Here is a 25,472-nt window from a genome sequence, read left to right on the forward strand (position 1 = left end):
ACATACTAAAACATTTAATACGAAAATTGCTTAATGTAGCTTAATGTGTAATAAAGTGCCTAAACCATAATAAATCGGCCTGAAACTTTGCACTGACTAAGTTTTTAACTTTCCTAATCTATCCTAGAAGTTTCATGTATTTATGTCTTCCAGGAGGCAAACTAGGGACATTAAGCTTGCTTTTTGGGGAACTTAATGTGGCTTAATGTACAAAAAGAGCTTAGATGTTATTCAATTTCCCCCAAACGTTGTACAATAGAAGACTCTATCTATGCCAACATTCTCTGAAAAGTTCAGATCATATGGTAAATCACACCAAAAGTTATTCACATTAAGCTATATTTTACAACCATAAAAATATGTGGCTTAATGTAAAAAGAGCTTAAAGTTCCATAATGTGCCTAAACCTCAATCAATTGCCTTGAAACTTTGCACATCCTAAGCTCTACACTTCCCAAACCTATCCTGGAGGTTATGTGGATTTTGGTCTCCCACAAGGCAAACTGGGGACATTAAGCTCTTTTTTTGGGGAGCTTAATGTGGCTTAACCTACAAAAAGAGCTTTGATGTAAACTAATTTCCCCCAAACTTCACACAATACTGTAGAAGAGTCTATCTATGTCAACATTCTCTGAACATTTCAGATCATTTGGTAAATCACACCAAATGTTATTCACATTAAGCTAGATTTTACATTCCTAAAACAATTAATGTCAACAGCTTAATGTAAAAAGAGCTTAACGTACTATAATGTACCTAAACCTCAATCAATTGTCTTGAAACTTTGCACAGCCTAAGTTCTACACTTCCCAAGCATATCCTTAAGGTTTTGTGGGTTTTGGTCTCCCACAAGGAAAACTAGGGACATTAAACTTTTTTTGGGGATTTCCCCCAAACTTCGTACAATAGAGAGTTTATATATTCCAACATATTCTGAAAATTTCAGGTCATTTGGTAAATCACACCAAACGTTATTCACATTGAGCTATATTTTACAACCATAAAAACATGTGGCTTCATGTAAAAAGAGCTTACCGTACCATAATGTACCGAAATCTCAACCAATTGTCTTGTAACTTTGCACAGCCTAAGTTCTACACTTCCCAAACCAATCCTGGAAGTTTCATGGATTTTGGTCTCCCAAAAGAAAAACTAGGGACATTATGCTCTATTATTTTGGGAGCTTAATGTGGCTTAATGTACAAAAAAGAGCTTAGGTGTTAACTAAGTTCCCCCAAACTTCACACAAAATAAGTATCTATCTATGTCAGCAATATGTTGGAATAGGTAGACTCTTCTATTGTACGAAGTTTGGGGGAAATTGGTTCACATCTAAGCTCTTTTTTGTACGTTAAGCCACATTTAGCTCCCAAAAAAACTAGCTTAATGTACCTAGTTTTCCTTGTGGGAGATCTAACTCGATGAAACCTCAAGGATAGGTTTGGGAAGTGCAGAACTTCGGCTGTGCAAAGTTTCAAGACAATTGATTGAGGTTTAGGTACATTAAGGTACGTTAAGCTCTTTTTACATTAAGCTGTTGACATTAAGAGCCCATTCACACTAGCACGACTTGTGAGGCGACTTGTGTAGCCCCAGGTCGCTTGACATAACAAAAGCAATGTTAATCAATCAGTGTCGTCTTAATTGGCACTACTGAAGTCGCTCCGACTTCAGAAAAGGGTCCTGTACTACTTTGAGGCGACCTGTGATCCGACTGTCCCATATACTTCAATGGGAGTCGCCTCCTTATCTTAAATGAAGCGACTTGTTATCAGACTTTCCAGGAAGAAGAAAGAGATTAGCCAGGCATTCCCCACAGACAAAGTCGCCTGTCTCTTCAAAGTAGTGCAAAAGTCTCTTCCAAGTCTCTTCAAGTCACGGGGCAACTTTCTGGTCGTGGTAGTGTGAACCGGCTCTTGTTTTAGGAATGTAAAATTATAGCTTAATGTAAATAACTTTTGGGTGTGATTTACCAAATGATCTGAAATTTTCAGAATATGTTGGCATAGATAGTCTTCTATTGTATGACATTTGGGGGGAAATTTAATAACCTCTAAGCTCTTTTTTGTACGTTAAGCCACATTAAGCTCCCCTAAAAAAGAGCTTAATGTCCTCAGTTTGCCTTGTGGGAGACCAAAATCCACGAAACTTCTAGGATAGGTTTGGGAGGTGTAGAACTTAGGCTGTCAAAGTTTCAAGACAATTGATTGAGGTTTAGGTACATTATGGTATATTAAGTTTTTTTACATTAAGCTGTTTACGATAAATGTTTTAGGATTGTAAAAAAAAATGGCTTAATGTGAATAACTTTTAGTGTGATTTACCAAATGAGCTAAAATTTTCAGACTATCTTGGCATCAATAGTCTTCTATCGTCTGAAGTTTGGGGGAAATTAGTTAACATCTAAGCTCTTTTTTGTACGTTAAGCTACATTAAGCTTCCAAAAAACAAGCTTAATGTACCCAGTTTGCCTCCTGGAAGACCAAAATGAAAACTTCTAGGATAGATTAGGAAAGTTAAAAACTTAGTCTGTGCAAAGTTTCAGGGCAATTGATTATGGTTTAGGCACTTTTTTATTACACATTAAGCCATTTTCACATTAAATGTTTTAGTATGTCCCAGGAATTCTTGGCAAATTCAGAAGGGCTATCCCCTCTCTAAGGACCTTCTCAGGACAGTCTCCCAAAGACAGAGGCTTCAAAAAGTCTGAAGTCATGACCCTCTTATACAACTCACGCCGACCAGTGGACCCAACCTCAAAAGCAATTATCCGCCACTGCCTTAATACCTTTAAAGCTTGCGGGACATAGGATGGGAGGTACTCATGCGATCGCCTCAGATCCCCAGGTCTCCCCCCATCCTCCCACTCCCTCAGGAAGAGCAAAAGCCAGTTCTTACACAAACTTTCCCACACAGGCGGCTCATCCTAAAAAATGAACTGCAGATTGAATTTAATAAAAATGGTAGTGTAGAACACTACCGGATGGGCCATGTCCATCCCCCCTAACCGTCTGTCGGTAGGTGGCTTCTCTCTTGATCGGGTTCAGTCTGTTTCCCCACAACAGCAGGAAAAACCCGTTCATAGAGAGATGCTGGCAACAGCTATACATAGCTGACATAGAGAAACTCCAGGCAACAAGTACGTTTTAATCAGACTAACCCTTTCCCTCAATGACCACTTCCAGCTTTTCCAGGCTGCCACTTTCTGGGCGGCACCCGACAGTCTATTCTCCCAATTTTGTTTGGGGTAATCCCCTGGCCAAAAATGATGCCTAGCACTTTGATTTCCAATTGGGGCACAGGTGAAACATCTTGGAGGGGAAACTGCTCGCCCTCCTTAACCATCCAGAAAACTTCTCTTGCCCCAGTTCACGAGTGAACCGGACGCCTCAGAATAGTCCCCTCACTAACTATGTAACTATTGGGCACCTTAGAGACCACAACATACAGGGGTATACAATGTACGGTTAAAAGCAAACACACGCACACATCATAGGTTGAACTGGATGGACTGATGTCTTTTTCAACCTCACTAACTATGTAACTGTGTTTCCACAAACCGGGTCGCCTCCTGACTTGAAACTACAACTGAGACGTCATCTGCATAGGCGATCACCTTCACCGCTGAACTCTGGCCACCGATGGGCTCTACCGGAACCCCCCCTCAGGTGCCCGCAATCTAGCCTTTGGACAAAGGGGTCGACCGCAAAAACCTACAGAAGGGGGCTCAAAGGACAGCCTTGCCTGACACCAGCGCCCACAGGAAAAGGATGGACCCACGCAACCATTGACAAGAGGGAAGCTCTCAGCCCCTCTATAAAGCACACAAAGCCACCTGCCCCATTAGACCATACCTTTCCAGAAGAAGCCAGAGGTACTTGTGGCTAACTCGATCAAAAGCCTTGGCCTGATCTAATGCCATCAAATACCGCCCACACCCGTAAGCCCTACACCTCTCCACAACCTCCCGGACGCTAAGGACTGCACTAAAGGTGCTGTGGCCTGAAATTGCACAGTGCTGCGATGCAGACAGTACCCCACCAGCTACTGCTGACAGACGCAAGAAAAGGACCTTTGCCAACAGCTTCCTATCTGTGTTGAGAAGGGCAATAGGGTGCCAATTCTCGACTACAGACTGGTCCTTCCCCATTGATAAAAGGATCAGAGCTGACCTTCTCATCGAGGGAGGTAAGAGGCCCTCTGCCAAACACTGATTGAAAATTTCCACCAGATGAGGGGCCAACAGGCCCTTGAAGGTCCGGTAGAACTCTGCTGTGAGCTCATAGGGCCTTGGTGACTTTTTAGATGATAAAGAGTCAACGGCATTTTCTACCTCAGCCACTGATATGTCCTAAGTCAAAGGGGCTTCAGAGAAGTCAAATTCCTCCCCTAACAGTGTCTCGTTTAAGAATCTCTTAGCCCTCTCCTCATCTAAACGCTGCAGCCCCAGGATGCTTTAAAAGTGGACCCTCACGACACCCAGAATCCCTGATCTCAGCCGGACCATGCATCCCGAGGTGTCTATCAGGCCGTGTATGGTCTTCAAACTCCCTACTATCCCACAACTCCTGTAAGGATCCGGGGAGCAAAACCTCCCATAATCCCTTTCAAAGGTCAGGGAGGCAAGACGATCATACTGGCACTCCCTCAGCTGCTGCTTCAGATCGGAGATCTCCCCCTGAGAACCACAAGAGGATAAGAGGCGATCAAGACGCCTATGCAATTCCAGGTAGGTTTGGTATTTAGAGACCATCCTGAACCTAGAGATCTTCCGGAAGAAGCCCTTCGACCTCTTCTTCACCACTTCCCACCACGGAAGGCGGGAGCAGCCGCTCTCAAGGAGCGAGGCTTGTTCCAAGAAGAAGTCCTCATAGGCTTCCCTGACAGAAGAGTCCTCAAGCAGCGTCCCATTCAGACGCCAGATTCCACGCCCTTTCTGGGGAGTCTCAGCCACATTCAAGACACCATACAGTGGTTGGAGAACTCTACGAGTACCCCTTAAAAAAAAATCTACTAATCTACTCTTACAATTACCTCAGGCATAAGTGAAACCAGTGAGACTGGGGAAGTGACGAATGTGCACTTCCACCAATCCAGCTTCCCTAGCTATACTATTTAAAAATATTCTATCATACCCCAGCGGGCTTCTGGCACCTGTCCTGTCTTTAAGCCTTGTAACAGCATTGTAGTCACCGTCAAAAACCACTTGCTTGGATGAAAAAAGATAAGACTTGACCGCCGTAAGAAGGCTCTTCCTTGCCTGTTTGGTCTGCGGACCATAAAAATGTATAAGCCGAAGGGACTGCCCCCCTCACGACAGGGTCTACCACCAAACCTCTACCAACCTCCACCTCAATCACTCGTCGGCAGTCTACCGAACCAGTCTTAAAAAGGACCTCGACTCCACTACAAGGCTCGGCCGCAAGAGACCAGAGGGAGGGCCCACATCTCCACTCCCTCTTTGCCAGGTGCATCTCTGCCACTGATGCCAGCCAGGTCTCTTGCAAAAATAAAATGTCAGCTCCAACTCGGCTGAGGAAATCAAAGGTCCTATAACGAGCACCTGGGGACCGAATTCTTGCGACATTAATGGTTGCAAGCCGGATTGGAGCAGGCAAAGCCATCCTTAGTGATTAAAGCAGTGATGCTCCCTTCTACTATACCTTCAATGTTTCCCTTTCCCAGAGACCTCCTCATCCTCCTCTTCAGACTTTGATGAGGAGAGGACCCCGTATTTGTTAGAAAGGGACAAACCCTCCATGCCCCATGGACCTCCGAGCCCCCCTACCTGCCCATTAGACACCCGAAGCACCCCTTTCCTTATACACTTATACCAGGGGCCACCACAGAACCTACTACCACAGGGACCTCCATGGGAACCTGCACCACCCAGGCTGCAACGACTTCAGCCGCATTACCAGCCGGGAAAAGGGGCAATAACTGTCCCCTCCATAGGTAAAGAGGTTTCACCTGCAGCACTGCAGGCCTGCTCAACCTGGGTTACCATCATCTCTGTCTCCGGCACACTCCCTGCCCCCAGTTTGTTAGCACCACAAACCTCACTACAGACAGGTCTTACCTCCACATTAGCTGATTGTGATGCAAGCTGGGACCTCCTCATGGACTGGCTGCCCTAGGCACTGGCCTTCTGCAACCTTTCAAATATGGCTGATAGGAAGACTTAACAGGGCCACCATGGGATAGGTCACCAGCAAGATTCCACAGCCCCCGACATTCGTCCTTCAGGACTGTGATGTCCTTACTGAGTCCGGCCCTCTTCTCCCTGATCTGTCCCCCAGATTCCAGAGAGCACTCAGCCGGGCCATTTTCCCTTCAAAGATACTGGCAATTTTGCACATTAGGCATCTGATTCTCTATCTCCTTGCCTCCTCCTTAGCTTGATTTGCACCCGGCAGGGCACTAGACCAATCCAGGAGCTCCTTCTGGGTGTCCAGAAAGAGCCGGTCCTCCAAGGACAGCTCCATGTGACCAGGGGCCATTTCCTCTGAACCAGGCCGAGGAGCCTCCTCCTGGCCTGGGCTTGCTGAGGCCATCACAGGCCTAAGACGGAAAGCTTTAGATCCTTCAGGGAGCTCCTACTGCACACAACCTCTCTCCTCAATAGTTGGACTGTAATCAACACGGATGCCAGTCTGTCAGGAGGGGGAATGGTCTTGGGAGTGTGTTTGGTCCAAGGTTTCTGGACTCGGGAGGAGTTCAGGTTGCCGTTTGACATCCTGGAAATTGGGGCGATCAGACTTTGTCTCAGTGGACGGATCGTTTGCAGGGGCTCCCTGTGCGGATACAGTCGGACAGTGCTACGGCTGTGGCAAATGTCAATCATCAAGGGGGCACAAAGAGTGCCCTGGCAGCCCGGGAAGTGGCCAGTATCATGAGGTGGGCAGAACAATATTCCGGCCCTCTCTGCTGTGCACATTCCGGGGGTGGAGAATTGGCAAGCGGACAATCTCAGTCGGCAGACGTTGGATCCGGGAGAATGGTCCCTTCACCCGGAGGTATTTCATCAACTGTGTCTTCGGGGGGGACCCCTGATGTGGACCTGCTGGCTTCCGTCTCAACAGAAAGGTGCAGAGGTTCATGTCGTAGGTCTCAGGATCCTCTGGCCGACGACGCAGATGCTCTGGTGGCCCCTTGGGGTCAGTATCGTCTGATTAACACCTTTCCTCCAATTCAACTTCTGTCGAGACTACTACACAGAATCGAGATAGAAGGAATTCCAGTCATTCTGGTGGCACTAGACTCGCTGGTCCTGGTATGCTGGCCTAGTAAGGCTGGTAGCAGACGTCCCTTGGAAACTTCCTCTCAGAAAAGATCTTCTGTCTCAGGGGCCAATCTTCCATCCTGCTTTATGGTCGCTGACTTTAGTGGCGTAGCTATTGAAAGCCAGGTGCTGAAAGAAAGAGGGCTGTCTGAGTCGGTGATTCCTACACTGTTGAAGGCTAGGAAATCTACTTCTAGGAAGGTTTATCATCGAGTTTGAAAGGCGTACATTGCTTGTTATGAGTCTCCGGGAGTTTCTCCCCACTCCTTTTCTGTGTCTCGCCTGTTGGAGTTTCTGCAATTGGGTGTAGATCAACGTTTGGCTCTGGGCACCATCAAGGGCCAGATTTCCACCTTGGCTATTTTTTTCCAAAGGTCATTGGCGGCAAAGTCCTTGGTTCAGACTTTTTTGTGCAGGGAGTTCACCATCTTGCTCCTCCAGTGCGATGCCTGGTACCTCCGTGGGATCTTAATTTGGTTCTGTCGGTGCTTCAAAGGCCTCCGGTTTGAAAATATTCGAGAAATTCCTCTGCTCACTCTGTCGCAGAAGGTGGCTTATGATTAGGAAATTCGATTCTTTGTTTGTTCTTACTGATGGACCACGTAAGGGGCAGGCCGCATCTGCTGTGACCATTTCCAAGTGGATCAGGCAGACGGTGGTGCAGACCTACTCCATTAAGGGTCAGGTTCCCTCTTTTCCCTGTTAGAGCACATTGTATGAGGGCGCTTAGTGCCTCATGGGCCTTCCATCATCTGGCGTCAGTGGTTCAGGTGTGCACGGCGGCTATGTGGTCGTCTGTACACACATTCACAAAATTTTATAAAGTGGATGTATATACTTTCATCTTTAGATGCAGCGTTTGGCTGCAAAGTTATGCCCCGTACACACGTGCAGATTATCTGAAGACTTTTGTCTTCAGATTTACCTTTTCTATGTAGTGCAAGGGCCTGCCGGATTGCATACAAATTGAAAATGTTTAGGTTTGACCTCATATTATATGGTTTTGGTAAGTCTACAGACAAAAGTCTTCAGATAATCTGAACGTGTGTACGGGGCATAATGCAGGCTGTGGTTGCGGAGGCTTCCGCTTCTTGAGGGTGAAAGTTTTTTTTTTTTCTGGTGGTGAGCTCCAGTTGTTCCTGTTGTTACCTGGTTGGCTATGTTTAGCCTTGTTAGGAATTCGTTGTATTTTGGAGTTTGCTGTGTTTTTTCCCACCCCTCATGTTTCACTGCTTTGGGTCATCCCAATGGTCTGAAGACTTGAAGCTGTATCTGTCAGTGAACGAAAGAGAAAACTGCATTTTTGTCTTACCGAAAAATCCTTTTCTCTGAGGTTCACTGACAGACACAGCACCCACCCTTCTTTTGGGGTTGAGTTATTTGTTCTTCTGACACTGCTTGTTACAAACTGGAAGTCCTACAGCAGGAAGTGATGGTATACCCTCTGGGACTGCCCCAGGGGCATAACCAAAAAGTTTTCTGCCTAGTCCTACTCCAGTGTCTGTCAGTGAACCTCAGAGAAAAGGATTTTACATTAAGACAAAAATCCAGTTTTTACAGTGGGCTTCCATCCAGTATTTAAAGTGCTAAATGCTTGTAAGTTTTTTTTTTTTCTACTACCATTTTTTTTTCTTTTATGGTTATTGAAAGAACACATACAGGAGAGAGATTCTTCACACATCCATAAAACATATTTCACCAAACATTGTGACATGTTCAGCGCATGTCCACTGACACTTGTCAACCTGTTACAATTGCATTGTATGCAGTGCGAACTGTATTCAATAGAGCCGGTGGTTTGCAAAACTTAAAATAAATAGAGGGGAACCCTTCGAGGCATTCTGAAACTATCCAGGCACTGGAACCATTTGAGGAACCTTCCCGTATGTGGCAGCAACTGAATAAAAAGAAAAAAAAAGTGTACAACGACAAAACAAAACAGACCAAGAAGAGACAAAAAAAAAAAAAGATGGGTGGGGGTGTAATAAAGGGTATGAAAAAAAGAAGAGGGAAAAGGTTGTGGGGAGTGTGTGGTATTGAGGTCCGTTTTTGCCACATTTAACAAAATTTTTGTGCCAAATAAAACATTTTCTAGTATTCTAGTAGTTCAAATAAAATATCCTTGCTGTACTTACCAATTTAATTGGCAAACTGTTTTAATTCAATAATTATGCAGTCAATGATAAAAAATTTTAGAACTTCTTGAGCTTTGCCTCACAAACTACATGCTTTAACCGCTTCCATACAGAGCAGTTAGACACCCTTCCTGCCCAGACCAATTTTCAGCTTTCAGCACTCTCACACTTTGAATGACAATTGCTCAGTCATGCTACACTATAACCAAACATGGTATTTGATCACAACTGGGGTTTTTTTTTTTCGTGATATATGCAAAAAAAGAGCAAAAATTTTGAAAAAAAAAACACTTTTTTTTAGTTTCAATTATGAAATTTTGCAAAAAATAAATTTTTCTTCATACATTTGGGCCAAAATGTATACTGCTACATGTCTCTGGTAAAATTAACCCAAATTAGTGTATATTATTTAGTCTGTGTGAAAGTTATTGAGTCTAGAAGCTATGGTACCAATTACTGAAAATTGATCACACCAGATGTGTACTGACTGCCTATCTCCTTTCTTGAGGCCCTGAAATGTCAGGACAGTACAAATACCGACCAAATGACCCCTTTTTGTAAAGTAGACAGTCCAAGGTATTTAGTAAGAGGCATGGTGAGTTTTTTGAAGTTGTAATTTTTTCCCACAATTCTTGGGAAAATGAAGAAAAAATTTTTTTTTCCTTTTTTTTCCCACAAAGTTGTCAATTTATAAGCTATTTCTAACACATAGCATGCACACAGCAAAAATTACACCCAAAAATACATTCTGCTACTCCTTCCGAGTATGGCGATACCACATGTGTGAGACTTTTACACAGCCTGGCCACAAAAAGAGACTCCACGTCCAAGAAGCACATTCAGGCGTTCTAGGAGCATAAATACACATAAAACTTTCTTACTACCTATCACACTTTTCAAGGCCCTAGAGCACCAATACAATGGAAAAGTTACAAAATGACCCCATTTTGGAAAGCAAACACTCCAACGTATATTCTATGAGGCATTATGGGTCGTTTGAACATATCATTTTTTTCCACAGGTTTTTGGAAAATGTGGGAAAAAAATGAAAACTTTTTTTTTTTACACAAAGTTGTCAATTTATAGGATATTCCTAACACATAGCATGTACACAGCAAAAATGACACCCCAAAATACATTCTGCCACTCCTCCTGAGTATGGCAATACCACATGTGTGAGACTTTTTCACAGCCTAGCCATATAGAGGGGCCGAACATCCAAGGAGCATCATCATGCATCCTAGCCACTTGCCTAGGCCTATTTTTGACATTTGGTGTTTACAAGCTAAAATCAGTTGTTTTGCTAGAAAACTGCTTAGAACCCCCAAACATTATATATTTTTTTTTAGCAGAGACCCTAGAGAATAAAATGGAGATTATTGCACTATTTTTTATCACACCGTATTTGCGTAGCGGTCTTCCAAACGCAGTTTTTTTGGAAAAAATTCACTTTTTTTAATTAAAAAATAAGAAACCAGTAAAGTTAGCCCAATTTTTTTCCATAATGTGAAAGATAATGTTACGCCGAGTAAATAGATACCCAACATGTCATGTTTCAAAATTGCGCACGCTCACGGAATGGTGACAAACTTTGGTACTTAAAAATCCCCATAGGCGACAATTTAAACATTTCTACAGGTTGCCATCTTTGAGTTACAGAGGAGGTCTAGGGCTCAAATTATTCCCCTTGCTCTAACGATCGCGGCGATACCTCACATGTGTGGTTTGAACACCGTTTACATATGTGGGCGGGGTTTCTGTATGCATTCGCTTCTGCGCGCGAGCTAACGGGGACAGGGCGCTTTAATTTTTTTTTTTTTTTTTTTTTACTATTTATTTTATTTATTATTTTTTATTTTTACACCGTTTAAAAAAAAAAAAAAAAAATTGATAATTTTTATTTCTATTAAAAGAAATGTAAATATTCCTCGTAATAGAAATAGGCACGACAGGACCTCTTTTTTGTGAGATCTGGGGTCAAAAAGTCCTCAGATCTCACAAGTACACTAAAAGATAGAAAAAAAAAAAAAAAATAATAATTATAATATAAAATGAAAAAAAAAAAAAAAAAAAGGACCTTTAAACTGGTTGCTAGGCAACAACATTTTCCGTAGCTCCGGTCCTCCAAGACCATAGAGTCAAGTGAGGGCAAGCTTGCCCTCACTCGACATCCTGTCTGTGAGGATTCGGGACCGGATCGTTTTCCCCGCTGCCGGCGGGTCCGGTAAGCGGGGAAAAGGACCGGAACGCGTCGGGAGGGGGGGGGGGCGCCTCTTCCGCCATCCCGGAAGGGTGATCCCACGGCGAATCCGCCGCTGGGACCACCCTTATTGGAAAGCCAACCGTCAACCGTTTAAAAAAATACCAGGGTTATGGCAGCTATCTGCTACCATAACACCGGTATTTAGGTTTAAACGGACGACGTATATAAACCTTTTCGGACTTGGACATGGTGGCTGTATGAAGGGTGACAGGTACTCGGGTACTTTGTTGGGCAGGTGACAGGTACTCTGGTACTGATGAGCAGGTGGCAGGTACTCGGGTACTCCGATAGGCAGGTGACAGGTACTCGGGTACTCTGATGGGCAGGTGACAGGCAGGTGATAGGTACTGATGAGTAGTACTCACTGACTGATAGGTGATACTGTACTGATGGGTACTGATGATCAGTACTGATACGTGATAGGTACTGATGAGTACTGATGAGTAGTGATGGGTACTGATGAGCAGGCGGCAAGTACTTGGGTACTTCAGGCGTCAGGTACTCTGATGAGCAGGTGGAAGGTACTCGGGTACTCTGATGGGTAGGTGACAGGTACTCAGGTACTCTGATGACGGGTACTCCGTTGACAGGTACTCAAAGTACCCGAGTACCTGTCATCAGAGTACCCGAGTACCCGTCATCAGAGTACCCGAGTACCTGTCATCAGAGTACCCGAGTACCTGTCATCAGAGTACCCGAGTACCCGTCATCAGAGTACCCGAGTACCTGTCATCAGAGTACCCGAGTACCTGTCAGAGTACCCGAGTACCCGTCATCAGAGTACTCGAGTACCTGTCATCAGAGTACCCGAGTACCTGTCATCAGAGTACCCGAGTACCCGTCATCAGAGTACCCGAGTACCCGTCATCAGAGTACCCGAGTACCCGTCATCAGAGTACCCGAGTACCCGTCATCAGAGTACCCGAGTACCCGTCATCAGAGTACCCGAGTACCCGTCAGAGTACCCGAGTACCCATCATCAGAGTATCCGTCATCAGAGTACCCGAGTACCTGTCACCAGCCCATCAGAGTACCCGAGTACCTGTCATCTGAGTACCTGATGACAGGTACTCGGGTACTTTGATGGGCTAGTGACAGGTGCTCTTTATTGGGGGGGGCAATCAGTGTGTTTAGGGTGCACTGTAGTTGGTAACTAGCTGTTACCACAATCTCCTCCTCACACAGGATCAGTGTGTGAGGAGGAGAACACGGTGACAGCTAGTTACCGTGTTCTCTGTTGACATTTGTGACCGGCTGTGATTGGACACAGCCGGTCACATGGTAAAGAGCCAATTTCATTGGCTCTTTACCTAGATCGGGGATCGACTCTGTCCGAGGGACGAGCCTCGTCCCCGATCGCTGCTCTGCGCGCCCCCGGGGGCGCGCATTGCAGAGAGAACGAGCGGCTCGTGCTGGAGCCGCTCATGTGATCGGCTGTGATTGACACAGCCGATCACGTGGTAAACAGCCAATTTCTATTGGCTGTTTACCTTGATCAGTGATGGGCTATGTCCGAGGGACGAGCCTCATCCCTGATCGCGCCGCTGCGCGCCGCCGGGGGCGCGCAGTAGCAGCTAGAACGGGCCGACGTCATATGACGGCGGCCCGGATCTAGACAACCACCTTGCCGACGTCATTTTACATGACTCGGTAAGGAAGTGGTTAAATGCAGAAACATATTCAACTTCTTTTTTTCTGAATTTTGGGTGCTACAACTTCTAAATATGAAAAGTGTTATCTATTTGCTTTAAAAAAAGAGACTCTGGCTGTGTACTCTACAATAAAGTAAGTACAAAAATGCAAAAGCCTTTAGAAATGAAATCTATCCCAACGACTTCTGTAAAAACAGTACAAAGAGTAGGATTTTGGCATAACTTCATGGCTAACTTCTGAAACCAAGCTTAATATATACACAAGTCACATTATGAATTATTGAAATGTGTATGTGACAAAAATGTCATTTTTTTTTTAAAGTAGACTACAATATGCAAAACCAAAGCTGGTAAACAAGCTTAAATGTGTGGAGTGATGCCGGCAGGTAACAAGAGACCAAATTACCATAAATTAACGAATCAAAGACAGAAAGGGGAAGAGAATAAAACCTATTGCAACCTACTTTTTTCTGTATACAGTACCTCGCCTAGTATTGTGAATGCACAAAACAAATTCTCTAAGCTCCTGTAACTTCTCATTACAGAAAATACACTGTGAGCCAATACGAGTAGTTTTATAGGGCACTGTGGGCATAAATGACAATGCTGATTTAAGGCTCAAACAAAATAACTGCTTTTACTGAGTATAAAAATGTTTACTTAAAGTTAACCTATGAGCACAGATATATGAGCGCTGCCATTTTCAGAGTTTGTTTAAGGCGCAAGCTCCAGGGCTGTCATCCTTATTTTATTTCTTTCCTCTATCGTTCACTGACAGACGCAGCTCCATATTCTTCTTAACCATTGGGTTATGCTACCCCCTACAGGAATAGGACACTAGGCAGGATAAAACGTTACCACGCCTATGGGGCAGTCCCTGCAGCCATACTCCCACTCACTCTTCTATAGGATTCAGTTTGTTTCTACCTAGTATAGGACCTAGTTCCCAGCTGGGACTTTGGTCTTAGCTTGTTTTTTTATTTATTTTTAAATTTATTTATAAATAAGGGAACCTTTTGTTAAAATTTAATTTTTTTAGCTAGTTTAGCTGCATTTAACAGCTGGACTGGGTTTTCGGACTGGATATCCTAGATCCTTAAGATCTCCCAGTCCGGCCAGCGAGCGTGTGCAGGTTATAGCCCAAAGCTAGGACTCGCCATGACAGAGCCCCAGTGGACGGGGGCTGGCCCGCAAGTGAAACACCTCGCGGGGACGCACACGACCTGGTTTGGGCTGGTTTGCGGAGTGCCCCTTGGCCATCAGCACCCCCACCCCGAGTGGAGAGGTAGTTTGTCCAGAGTGGCGCCCACCCGATTGTCGTTGGTATGGTGAGTAGTGTCCCCCCATAGCTCATGCGGTCTCGGGATAGATGTGGGCCCCTCCTTGGGAACCTCCCCCGGGTTCCCTTCTGTTTCCCCCAGCCCCTCTAAGTCATTGTGATCTTTTGGCCTCAACCTACTCCCATGCCCCCCCACCCCTCCTGGGGTTAGGTAGGAGCTGGCATTGCTACTTGCTCCAGTAAGGGGGTGTGGAGGTGGTTGTTGCTGACCTGGCTGTCCGAATCGCACACGGAGGGTCTTTGAGCAATTTCCCGGCTCGCTGGGGGTTAGTGACTGGGGCAGGGATGTCTCTTGTGCTCCCTGTGGTGGTTACAGGCTCTGGGGGAGCAGATGTTTCTTCATCTGTGGGTCTGCGCCTCACATGGTTGGATCGGGTCGAAAATTTAGTCCGCGGCTTTATGGCCTAATCGCAGCTGTCTGGGTACCTGACCAAGCTGACCGAGTGCCCGAACAAGCCGACCGAGTGCCTGACCAAGTTGTCCTAGCTGACAGAGATAAAGTGCCTGACCAAGCTGACCTGCGGATGGATCGCCTCACATGGCCAGAACGGGCCAAAAATTGAAGCCGCGGCTTGCGGCATACTCGCGGCTGATGGAGCTGGCTGTCTGAGTGACTGACTAAGCTGTCTGGGTGACTGATCAGGCTGTCCAAGCTCCTAACCGAGCTGTCTGAGCTGCTGATCAGGCTGACGGAGCTGATGGCAGACTCGCAACTGGATCGAGCCCCATATTTAGGCCACGGCTTTGCGGCCTACTCGCGGCTGGCTGACCGAGCTGTTTACCAGGCTGATGGGGCCCTTATTTTTCGGCATGCAGGAGAAAGGACCTAAGCCATTTAGGTCATCTGGGGGTTCCAAGAAGACGTGGTCGGGTAAGTCGAGAACAGGCTTTTCCAGATCTGTGGACTAATCTCCGTCTGCATGAAGGGACGCCCTCACCCGTATCTGGGGTGGGGGGGACATCTTTGTTTTCTGTCTGGAACCAATGTACTCCTTGATTCAGGACAAATGGGCCCACGAGCTGCTCCAATCGGGGTACAAGATTGGATTCAGGTCCCGACTGTTGGACAGATTCTTCCCGTCCAATCTTCCGATCGGTTAAGGGATCTACAAAAGGTGGTACAAGATCTGCTGTCGCAAAGGGTGTTTGTGCCGATTCCCTCTCAAACACTTTCAAGGGTTTTATTCAAACCTGTTTACTGTTCCCAGGAAAGAAGGGAAAGTGCATCCAATTCTGGACCTCAAGGCTTTGAATCGCTTTGTGGGGGTACAGAGGTTTCGAATGAAATCCATTTGCAGGGTAGTGGCGTTCCTACACCAAGGGGACTTTTTAGTCTCTATCGATTTATACAGGATGCATATTTGCATCCTTATTTACGCTGGACACCAGCGTCTTCTTCGCTTTGCTGTAGGAGAGGAACATTATCAATTTGTGGCATCACCCTTTGGTCTTGCCTCTGCCCTTAGGGTCTTCACCAACGTGTTGGCTCCGTTATTGGCATTACTGTGACAGCGGGGGACTACGGTACTAGGGTACCTGAATGATCTCCTCTTAAGAGCAGACTCCCACTCAGTTCTGGTGGGCGATCTGTCAATCACTGTATGGACTCAGCAGGAGTTCAGTAGGACCATCAATTTCAGAAAATCTGCTCTGGTCCCAGCCTCCAAAATGGTTTATCTGGGACTAACTCTGAACTCAGCCTCTGCGAGGGTGTTTCTTCCCCCGGAAAAGCTGCAAAAGTTGCAGAGGGTGACTCAGTTGCTGTGATCCAGCACTCTGTCCTCATTGCGGACTTGCATGTGAGCTCTAGGCCTGATGGTGTCTACCTTCAGGGTGGTTCCATTTGCTCAGTTCCACATGAGACCTATGCAAAGGGGTATTCTTGTCAAGTGGAAGAAGGATCCAAAATCTTTGAACAATCTGATTCGGTTGAGTCAAAACGCAAGAAGTGCTCTTCTGTGGTGGCTCCGATCCTTGGCCCTGCGTTAGTGCAAGTCCTTCCTTCCGTTGTATTGGACCGTGGACGGATGCCAGCCTGTCCAGCTGGGGGGTGGGGAGTACTTGGAAAGCGTTGTGTCCAGGGGACCTGGAACTCAGAGCGATAAAGCTTTGCTTGAGTCACTGGACAAATCGTCTGCAGGGCTTTCCAGTTCGGATTCAGTCAGACAATGCCACGGTCGTGGTTTACGTCAATCATCAAGGGGACACCAAGATCTTAATATGGGCAGAAAATTTTGTTCAGCACTCTCCACCGTGCATATACCCGCAGTGGAGAACTGGTAGGCGGATTACTTGAGTCGTTAAGTGTTGGCTCAGGTGGAATGGTCCCTGCACCCGAAGGTGTTTCACCTGTTGTGTGTTCGGTGGGGGACACACGATGTAGACCTGTTTCGTTTCTCGGCTCAACGAGAAGGTACAGAGGTTTGTAGCCAGGTCTCGGGATCCTCTGACCGACGCCACAGACGCACTGGTGGCTCCTTGGGGTCAGTATCGGCTGATCTATGCATTACCCCCACTGAAACTTCTGTAGAGGCTTCTGCGCAGAATAGAAGTGGAAGGTATTCTAGTCATTCTGGTGGCCCCAGGCTGGCCTTGCCGTTCTTGGTATGCAGATCTGGTAAAGTTGGTCGCTGATGCTTCTTGGAGACTTCTTCTCAGGGAAGATCTGTTGTCTCAAGGGCCAATCTTCCATCCTGCTTTAGGGTCTCTGGCTTTAACGGCGTGGCTGTTGAAAGTCAGGTGTTGAAGGATAGGGGTCTTTCTAACTCAGTGATTCCTACAGTGTTGTAGGCTAGAAAATCTTCCTCCAGGAAGATTTATCAGCATACGTGGAAATCGTACATCTCATAGTGTGAATCGATTAAGGTGCATCCACGCTCCTTTTCAGTGGCTAGGATATTGGCTTTCCTCCAAAGAGGGGTTGAGCAGCGGTTGGCCTTGAGTACTATTAAAGGTCAGGTGTCGGCTTTGGTGGTGTTTTTTCAATGCCCTTTAGCTACGCATTCTTTGATTCAAACTTTTATCCAGGGAGTTTGTCATGTGGCTCCTCCGATACGGTCCCCGTTACCTCCGCGGGATCTTAACTTGGTACTGTCTGTTCTTCAAAAACCTCCCTTTGAAAACTTAGGGAGATTCCTCTGCTTACACTGTCAAAGAAGATAGCTTTTTTGGAGGCTGTTACCTCTGCTGCAGGGTGTCTGAATTGGCGGCGCTGTCCTGCCGTTTACCTTCTCTGGTGGTCCACAGAGATTAAGTGGTAAGTCAACCTAATCAGTAGTTTTCTTCCTAAGGTGGTTTCTGATTTCCATTGAATGAAGACATTTGTGCTGCCTTCACTCTATCCTAAGCCCAAGCATTCCAAGGAAATTGCCTTGCATTCTTCGGCTGTGGTTCAGGCAATTTGGGTTTGCCTGGCGGTTACTGAGTCTTTCAGGAAATCAGACTGTTTTTTGGTCCTTACGGAAGGACCTCCGAAGGGATTGGCTGCGTCTGCTGCGACCATATCCAGATGGTTCAGGCAGACAGTACAGGCTTATTCACTGAAGGGTCAGGTTCCACCTTTTCCTGTGAAGGCGCATTCTACTAGGGCGCTGATTGCTTCTTATGCTTTTCGCACTCACGCGTCAGTAATGCAAGTTTGCAAGGCGGTAACTTGTTCGTCTGTGCACACGTTCACAAAATTCTACAAAGTAGATATGTTGTCATCCTCTGATGCTTCTTTTGGCCGCAAGGTTTTGCAGGTTGCTGTTTAAAAGAGAAATTTTTCTCTTTGAGGATGTATGTTATTTCTAGGTGAGATCCAGTTGTTCCTGGTTGAGCTCCATGTTACCTGGTTGGCTAAGTTTTTAGCCTTTGGGAAATTGTTTTTCTCTGTGTTTTTTTTCTCACCCCTCCTGCAAATACTGCTTTGGGACGTCCCAATGGTTAAGAAGAATATGGAGCTGTGTCTGTCAAGGAACGATAGAGAAAACTGGAATTTTGACTTGCCGTAAAATCCTTTTCTCTGAATTTCATTGACAGACACAGCACCCGCCCCTCTATTTCTGAGTAGGTTGGGGATTTTTACTTCTGACACTGCTTGTAGCAAAGCTGAATCCTCAATAACCCAATGGTTAAGAAGACTATGGAGCTGCGTCCGTCAATGAACGATGGAGAAAAGGATTTTACGGTAAGTCAAAAATCCAGTTTTTTTTTTTTTTTACTTTTCAAAAAATGACAGCTAGAAGGGTAGGTATATTTCTGCTTCTTTTACAGGTGGACGATTGATAAAACTGATCCTCTGGTGACAGGGTCACTTTAAATGTAAGCCCTCACTGACCTCTGTAGCTGCAGGCACAGTGGAGAGATACTACCCCACATTCATGTTGGAGCAGATCTCCTATTGGAAGTGTGCCTTTTCAGCACTATTAGGAAGTTCTGCAGCTTTGCCTGACACAACAGCTGGGATGGGTAGGCATTTATCTTTAGATTGCTTTCTGCTCAAAGTTGTGCTTGCCCCTGCAATGCTACTGTGGAAAGTCTCACATAATTATTAAAATATGATATTGTAAAAAGATGTTCTTTTAATAGCAATATGGAGAAAATGTCTGCCTAAGCCATTATATTGTGTTCATCCTTAGACCAATATATTTAAAAAATAAGTAAAATGCATTTTAATGATACAACGCTAATATTACTCTGTATTGTTTATCTATATGTCTTTAATTGTTGTGTGATACATACAAACCTGTCAGGATTTTCTGTCTCCTCAGGTGGGACCTCTGCACCAGTGATAAGGACCAGCTGCCAGTTCCACAGCCTTAGACTCGTACAGCCCACACAAGAAACCTGCTACTTATCGGCTTATCACAGTGTCTCTATTCAGCAAGCAAGACCGGCAAGCAGCTTCTTTGGCAAATGTGAGTTATATATGTAAAGTCTTTTTTTTCCCTTCCTATTTTTTTCGTTGGTTTATTCAGGAAAGTCTGTTTAAAAGATGATGTCCTTCTTCTAAAAAAAATGCCAGTTGCCTCGCAGTTATGCTGGCTTCAATACTTGGCGTCACCAAGTATGCATAAGTAAGCTGATCAGAAATATTAACCACTTGCTGTCCAGGGCAATTTTGAAATTTTTCACATACGTGCTAAAATCTGCTTTTTTTTTTTTTTCCTAGAAAAGGACTTTGAACCCCCAAATATATATTTTCTGAAAGCAAAGGCCCTGGAGAATAAAATGGTGGCTGTTGCAATTTTTTATGTAACACCATATTTGTACAGCCGTTTATCAAACACAAATTTTCAAGAAAAAATACACTTGAATTAATTTTAGTGCACACAAATGCAAAATAATGTAGAAGAAAATATACTATGTATATTGGCGTGCCAAGGAGGTTGTTTCAAAAACCTGGTATGAAAAAATCATGTGTAGATAAATAAATACTGTGATTAATAAATTAATAGCAGCTGCTATCTAAAGTGCGGGTGCTAGTGATAAAGGAAAGTGATCACAATAGTGATACCTATAGCGCTTGCTATGTTGTTCCCTAGTGGAAATTCATACAACACACATATTACTAAAAAATACCTGAAATAAATAAATCAATTGCACTGATAAATATAAATAGTGTAAAAATTAATTATTCTCATAAAAAAAGTCCATCCAGTGTATAGTGATAAATTATCAATTAATGAATGAATAAAATTTGAATAAAAATAAGTCCAAACACAATTAAAGATGACTAAAGTGCTGGTGCTTCTTCCTTGACTTCCTTAGTGCTTCCTTCACCGTGAAAAATAAATGAAATGCCCACTCACCAGATACTGTGGGTCCTAAATGTCGTATGACATTGGAACCATACGTGCTTAATAGAAGATCCTTTCCAGGTTCGGATTCACTCTCCCTGGATGTAGACAGCTTCTTTGGTTAGACTCCCACCATAGGATGTATCTCCTCCAATCATGAACCAATTCCTGGGATGTGCTTCCCCTGTAATTCACCTCCAATCACAAGCCGTGATGGGGGAATAAACGGATAGTGTGGTATTGTTTTCCAATAAAATTTATTGCACACACCCCGCACACTTCAACGGTAAAAATCCATAAAAAAACTCCAATAGGTGAATACAATCAGGTGTCATACACATCCAAAATTCAAAAATTGCAGCAAAAGGTGAGGCAAACCGTGATCAATCCAAGCAATAACTGACAAACGGACAGGACCGTCATACATGTGTGCTCAGATAGTGGAGAGCGGTAGTTCCGGCTTGCGTTCCACTCGAGTACGTATGACGTCACTATGTGCGTTCTACTAACGCGTTTCGTCATTGGTTAGACGTCTTCAGAGGTGGAGTCACACGTCTAGCCCAGATCTTATATGCCGGAGCTGCCGCTCTGCACTCCGCCCATCTCCGCCCATCTCCGCCCATAGGCTCTACTATTATTTGGGGTGGCGTTGTTTTGTAATTACTTATAAATAAAGTTTCTCTACTCACATTTAAGACATAAATATATAACATCCATATAAAATAAAGTGTTTTTTGTAAATCTACGTATTTTATAAATAAAAATTAGTAACCAATTTTAATAATAAAAATTGGTTTTAATAAAATAATTTTTTATAGATTAAATTATAACGAATAAAGATTTTTAAGATGTAAACAATATAAAATTGTGTAGTAACGCCACCCCAAATAATTTTAAAACTTAGTTTAATAAAGAGTTATTTAATACTGAGAAACATTAAACTATTTACACATGTACACAAATTTTAATAAATATAGCATATAGTATTATTACAAGCTATGAGAGCTAACTGCTATTAAGTTAAGGGAGAATTTTCTTATAAACCAGAGTTTCGCACAAAGATTTTTTGTTGCTTGTTAAGTAAAATAATACTGCGGGGACACGGAGTTACTTCCGGTTTCCGAGTAGAGCCTATGGGCGGAGATGGGCGGAGTGCAGAGCGGCAGCTCCGGCATATAAGATCTGGGCTAGACGTGTGACTCCACCTCTGAAGACGTCTATCCAATGACGAAACGCGTTAGGTAGAACGCACGTAGTGACGTCATACGTACTCGAGTGGAACGCAAGCCGGAACTACCGCTCTCCACTATCTGAGCACACGTGTATGACGGTCCTGTCCGTTTGTCAGTTATTGCTTGGATTGATCACGGTTTGCCTCACCTTTTGCTGCAATTTTTGAATTTTGGATGTGTATGACACCTGATTGTATTCACCTATTGGAGTTTTTTTATGGATTTTTACCGTTGAAGTGTGCGGGGTGTGTGCAATAAATTTTATTGGAAAACAATACCACACTATCCGTTTATTCCCCCATCACGGCTTGTGATTGGAGGTGATTTACAGGGGAAGCACATCCCAGGAATTGGTTCGTGATTGGAGGAGATACATCCTATGGTGGAAGTCTAACCAAAGTGGCTGTCTACATCCAGGGAGAGTGAATCCGAACCTGGAAAGGATCTTCTATTAAGCACGTATGGTTCTAATGTCATACGACATATAGGACCCACAGTATCTGGTGAGTGGGCATTTCATTTATTTTTCACGGTGAAGGAAGCACTAAAGAAGTCAAGGAAGAAGCACCAGCACTTTAGTCATCTTTAATTGTGTTTGGACTTATTTTTATTCAAATTTTATTCATTCATTAATTGATAATTTATCACTATACACTGGATTGACTTTTTTTATGAGAATAATTAATTTTTACACTATTTATATTTATCAGTGCAATTGATTTATTTATTTCAGGTATTTTTTAGTAATATGTGTGTTGTATGAATTTCCACTAGGGAACACATAGCAAGCGCTATAGGTATCACTATTGTGATCACTTTCCTTTATCAAATGCAAAATAATACCGAATTTCTCTATCGTACATTGACAGACGCAGTTCCTGATGCATATCAGTAGAGTTATACTGCCCCCTACAGGAGTAGGACACTAGACAGGAAAAAAGTTCTAGCTATGCCTATGGGCAGTCCCGGAGGATACACCCTCTCTTCCTGCATAGGATGTCCGTTTTAATCTATCTAGTCACGAGTAAGGACCTAGTTCCCTGCTGGGATCTCTGGTCCTGGCAAAGTTTTTTTTTTTCTAGTTTAATTTTTGTTTAGTTTGCTTTCTCCGGATTTTTTCCTGTGAGATCTTCAAGCAACTATGCCGGATCTGGGCGACGGGCTGGATGTATAGATTCAGTGGTCACCCCAGCCGGCCAACGAGCGCGCGCAGACCTTAGTACCGTGCTGGGTCGGCCGTGACATAGTCCCACTGGACAGGGACTGGCCCCGCGAGTTAAACGTCTCGCCAGGTCGCACACGACAAGGTCTAGGCCTAAATCGCAGCGTTCCTATTTGGCTGGGACCACGTTCTCAGGACGCATGGGGGGTCGGAGGGGGCGCCGCCGGCGGTGAACAAGCGATCGTGCGGGGGCCTCAGTCTGTGCTTCCAGGGCCTACCTGCTTATTGATTGCGTGGTGGAATCTGAGGGGGTCCCCTTGAAGGCCTTGGTCACTCTTCTTGCCGTGCGGTGCCGCCATTTTCTTGTAGCCACATGTGCTTCAGTGATCGGCAGCCATCTTGGTACACCCGGTTTTGGCCATTTTGTGGTGGATTCTCTGCGGGGAATCTATGTGGGAGTGACTGGAGGCATTTTTTGGTGGGTGGAGCCCCTCCCTTCACACTGGGCAGGTTCATGCTCACTTCCTTTTGGAGAGCTGCTGCTGACACATGCAGACGTTCTGGGACTGGCTGATGCATTTTGGGACAGTGAGTTCTAGGGGTCTCTCTCTCTCTGTTGGGGGTCTTCAGCGTGTGCCTGACCTTTGGGAGCACTGTAGCGCAGTGGGACCATTTTTTTTTGCAAAACCCCTTTTTTTCTGCCCTTTTTTTCAAATTTTGCTGGCGGGTTCTTCTGGTGCAGTATGGACCCTGCAGAACATGTGTCCCCACCTTACCCCCTCACGGAGGCCGCAGGGCCTTCCAGATCTCAGACCTGCGGCTGGCCCAGATCCCAGACAGCAGGGTTCAGGAGGTCATACGGTCCGGTTACAAGATCGAGTTTTGATTTCCTTTCTCAGGTAAGGTCTTTCCCTTCGAATGTATGGCTGTCCCCAGATCACTTGCTGGCGCTCTATGGGGCAGTACAGGATCTGGTTCAACAAGGCTGGACCTAATGGCCCTGGATGCTTCTGTGCAAATCTAAAATTAAAGATGGTATCGGTTCGCACGATGGTAGCTTCCCTACATCAGGGGGATTCCTGGCCCCCGTAGACATCAAAGATGCCTACCTTCACATCTCGATATGTGCAGGACACCCAACGGTTTCTCCGTTTTGCCATGGCTGAGGATCACTATCAGTTTGTGGCATTATCCTTTGGTTTCGCCTCGGCTCCTCAGATCTTCACAAGGTGTTGGCTCCAGTCCTGGCTCTGTTCCAACAGCGGGGAATATCGGTCCTGGGTTACCTGGACGATCTGCTTCTCCATGCGGAGTTCACTACAGTGAAGTCATCACTGGTCCCTTCCATGAGACTGGACTATCTGGCGCTGACTTTGGACTCATCCTCAGCCAGGGTGTTTCTCCCTCCAGAAAAACTCTTGAAACTTCAGACTGTGGTTCAGCTGTTGCTGTCCAGCGCATGGTCGTCTATTCGAACCTGCATGCAAGTTCTGGGATTGATGGTGTCATCTTTCGGGGAGGTCTCTTTCGCTCAATCCCTCATGAGGATCCTCCAGAAGGAAATCCTTCTCAAATGGAACAAGAATCCAAACTCTCTGGACATGCTGAGCCAGGTGACCAGGGGGTCCCTGATCTTGTGGTTTCGGTCCCCGATGCCCAAGCAGGAAAATCCTTTCTCCCCATATACTGGACAATTGTCACCACGGATGCAAGCCTGTCCAGGTGTGGGAGGAGTCCTCGGCAGGTTTTCTGCTCAGGGAGTATGGTCCCTGGAGGAATCCAGGTTACCGATCAATATCCTGGGGCTGAGAGCGATCCGGCTTTGCCTAGTGCACTGGACCGGGCACCTGCAGGTAGTCCAGTGTGCATTCAGTCGGACTATACCACGGCCATGGCTTATGTCAATCACCAAGGGGGCACCAAGACTGTCCTTGCGGCTTTGGAAGTGACAAGCATTCTTCATTAGGCAGAGCACCTTGTTCCATCTCTCTCCACTGTTCACATTCCAGGTGTGGAAAATTGGCTGGTGGATTACATCAGTCGACAGGCCTTGGATGCAGGGGAATGGTCCCTACATCCGGAGGTGTTCCAGCAGCACACTTCTGACATGGGTCTGTTGGCGTTGATTCAACAGGATAGTGCAGAGGTTTGTCGCCCCCTTCTGGGACCCCCTGGCAGATGCATTAGGGGCACCATGGGGTCAGTATCAGGTGCTGTGTATGCCTTTCCTTCTCTCAAGTTGCTGCCAAGACTTATTCGCAGGATCAAGGCGGAAGGGATTCCGGTCGTTCTTGTGGCTCTGGACTGGTCTCGCTGAGCTTGGTAGGTCGACCTGGTCAGGCTAGTCGCAGACGCTCCTTGGAGATGTCCTTTTAGGGAGGATCTACTGTCTCAACGGCCAATTTTCCATCCTGCTTTACAGTCGCTTGCTTTGACGGCTTGGCTATTGAAAGGCAGGTGCTGAAGGACAGGGGATTCTCTGCTTTGGTGATTCCTACTCTGCTTAAAGAGAGGAAAGCGGCTTCTAGAAAGACTTATCATCATCATATGGCGTGGTGTGAGTCTCTTTGGGCTCCCCCTCGCTCTTACTCAGTGGCCCGGATCTTGGCTTTCCTTCAATGGGGAGT

General features: G+C 45.4%; 1 protein-coding gene across 1 annotated transcript in view; it reads left to right on the forward strand.

The window, feature by feature from the left end:
* MRPS5 (mitochondrial ribosomal protein S5) overlaps window positions 1–25,472 on the forward strand; it is a 297,159-nt gene that overhangs the window by 22,307 nt on the left and 249,380 nt on the right. Inside the window, exon 2 of the mRNA XM_082251224.1 lies at window positions 19,423–19,569. Coding sequence (XP_082107350.1) covers window positions 19,423–19,569 — 147 coding nt within the window. The remainder of the gene's footprint in view (window positions 1–19,422; window positions 19,570–25,472) is intronic.

Source organism: Pelophylax lessonae, assembly GCF_965119305.1.
Source record: "Pelophylax lessonae genome assembly, chromosome: 3".
Taxonomy (NCBI): Eukaryota; Metazoa; Chordata; class Amphibia; order Anura; family Ranidae; genus Pelophylax; species Pelophylax lessonae.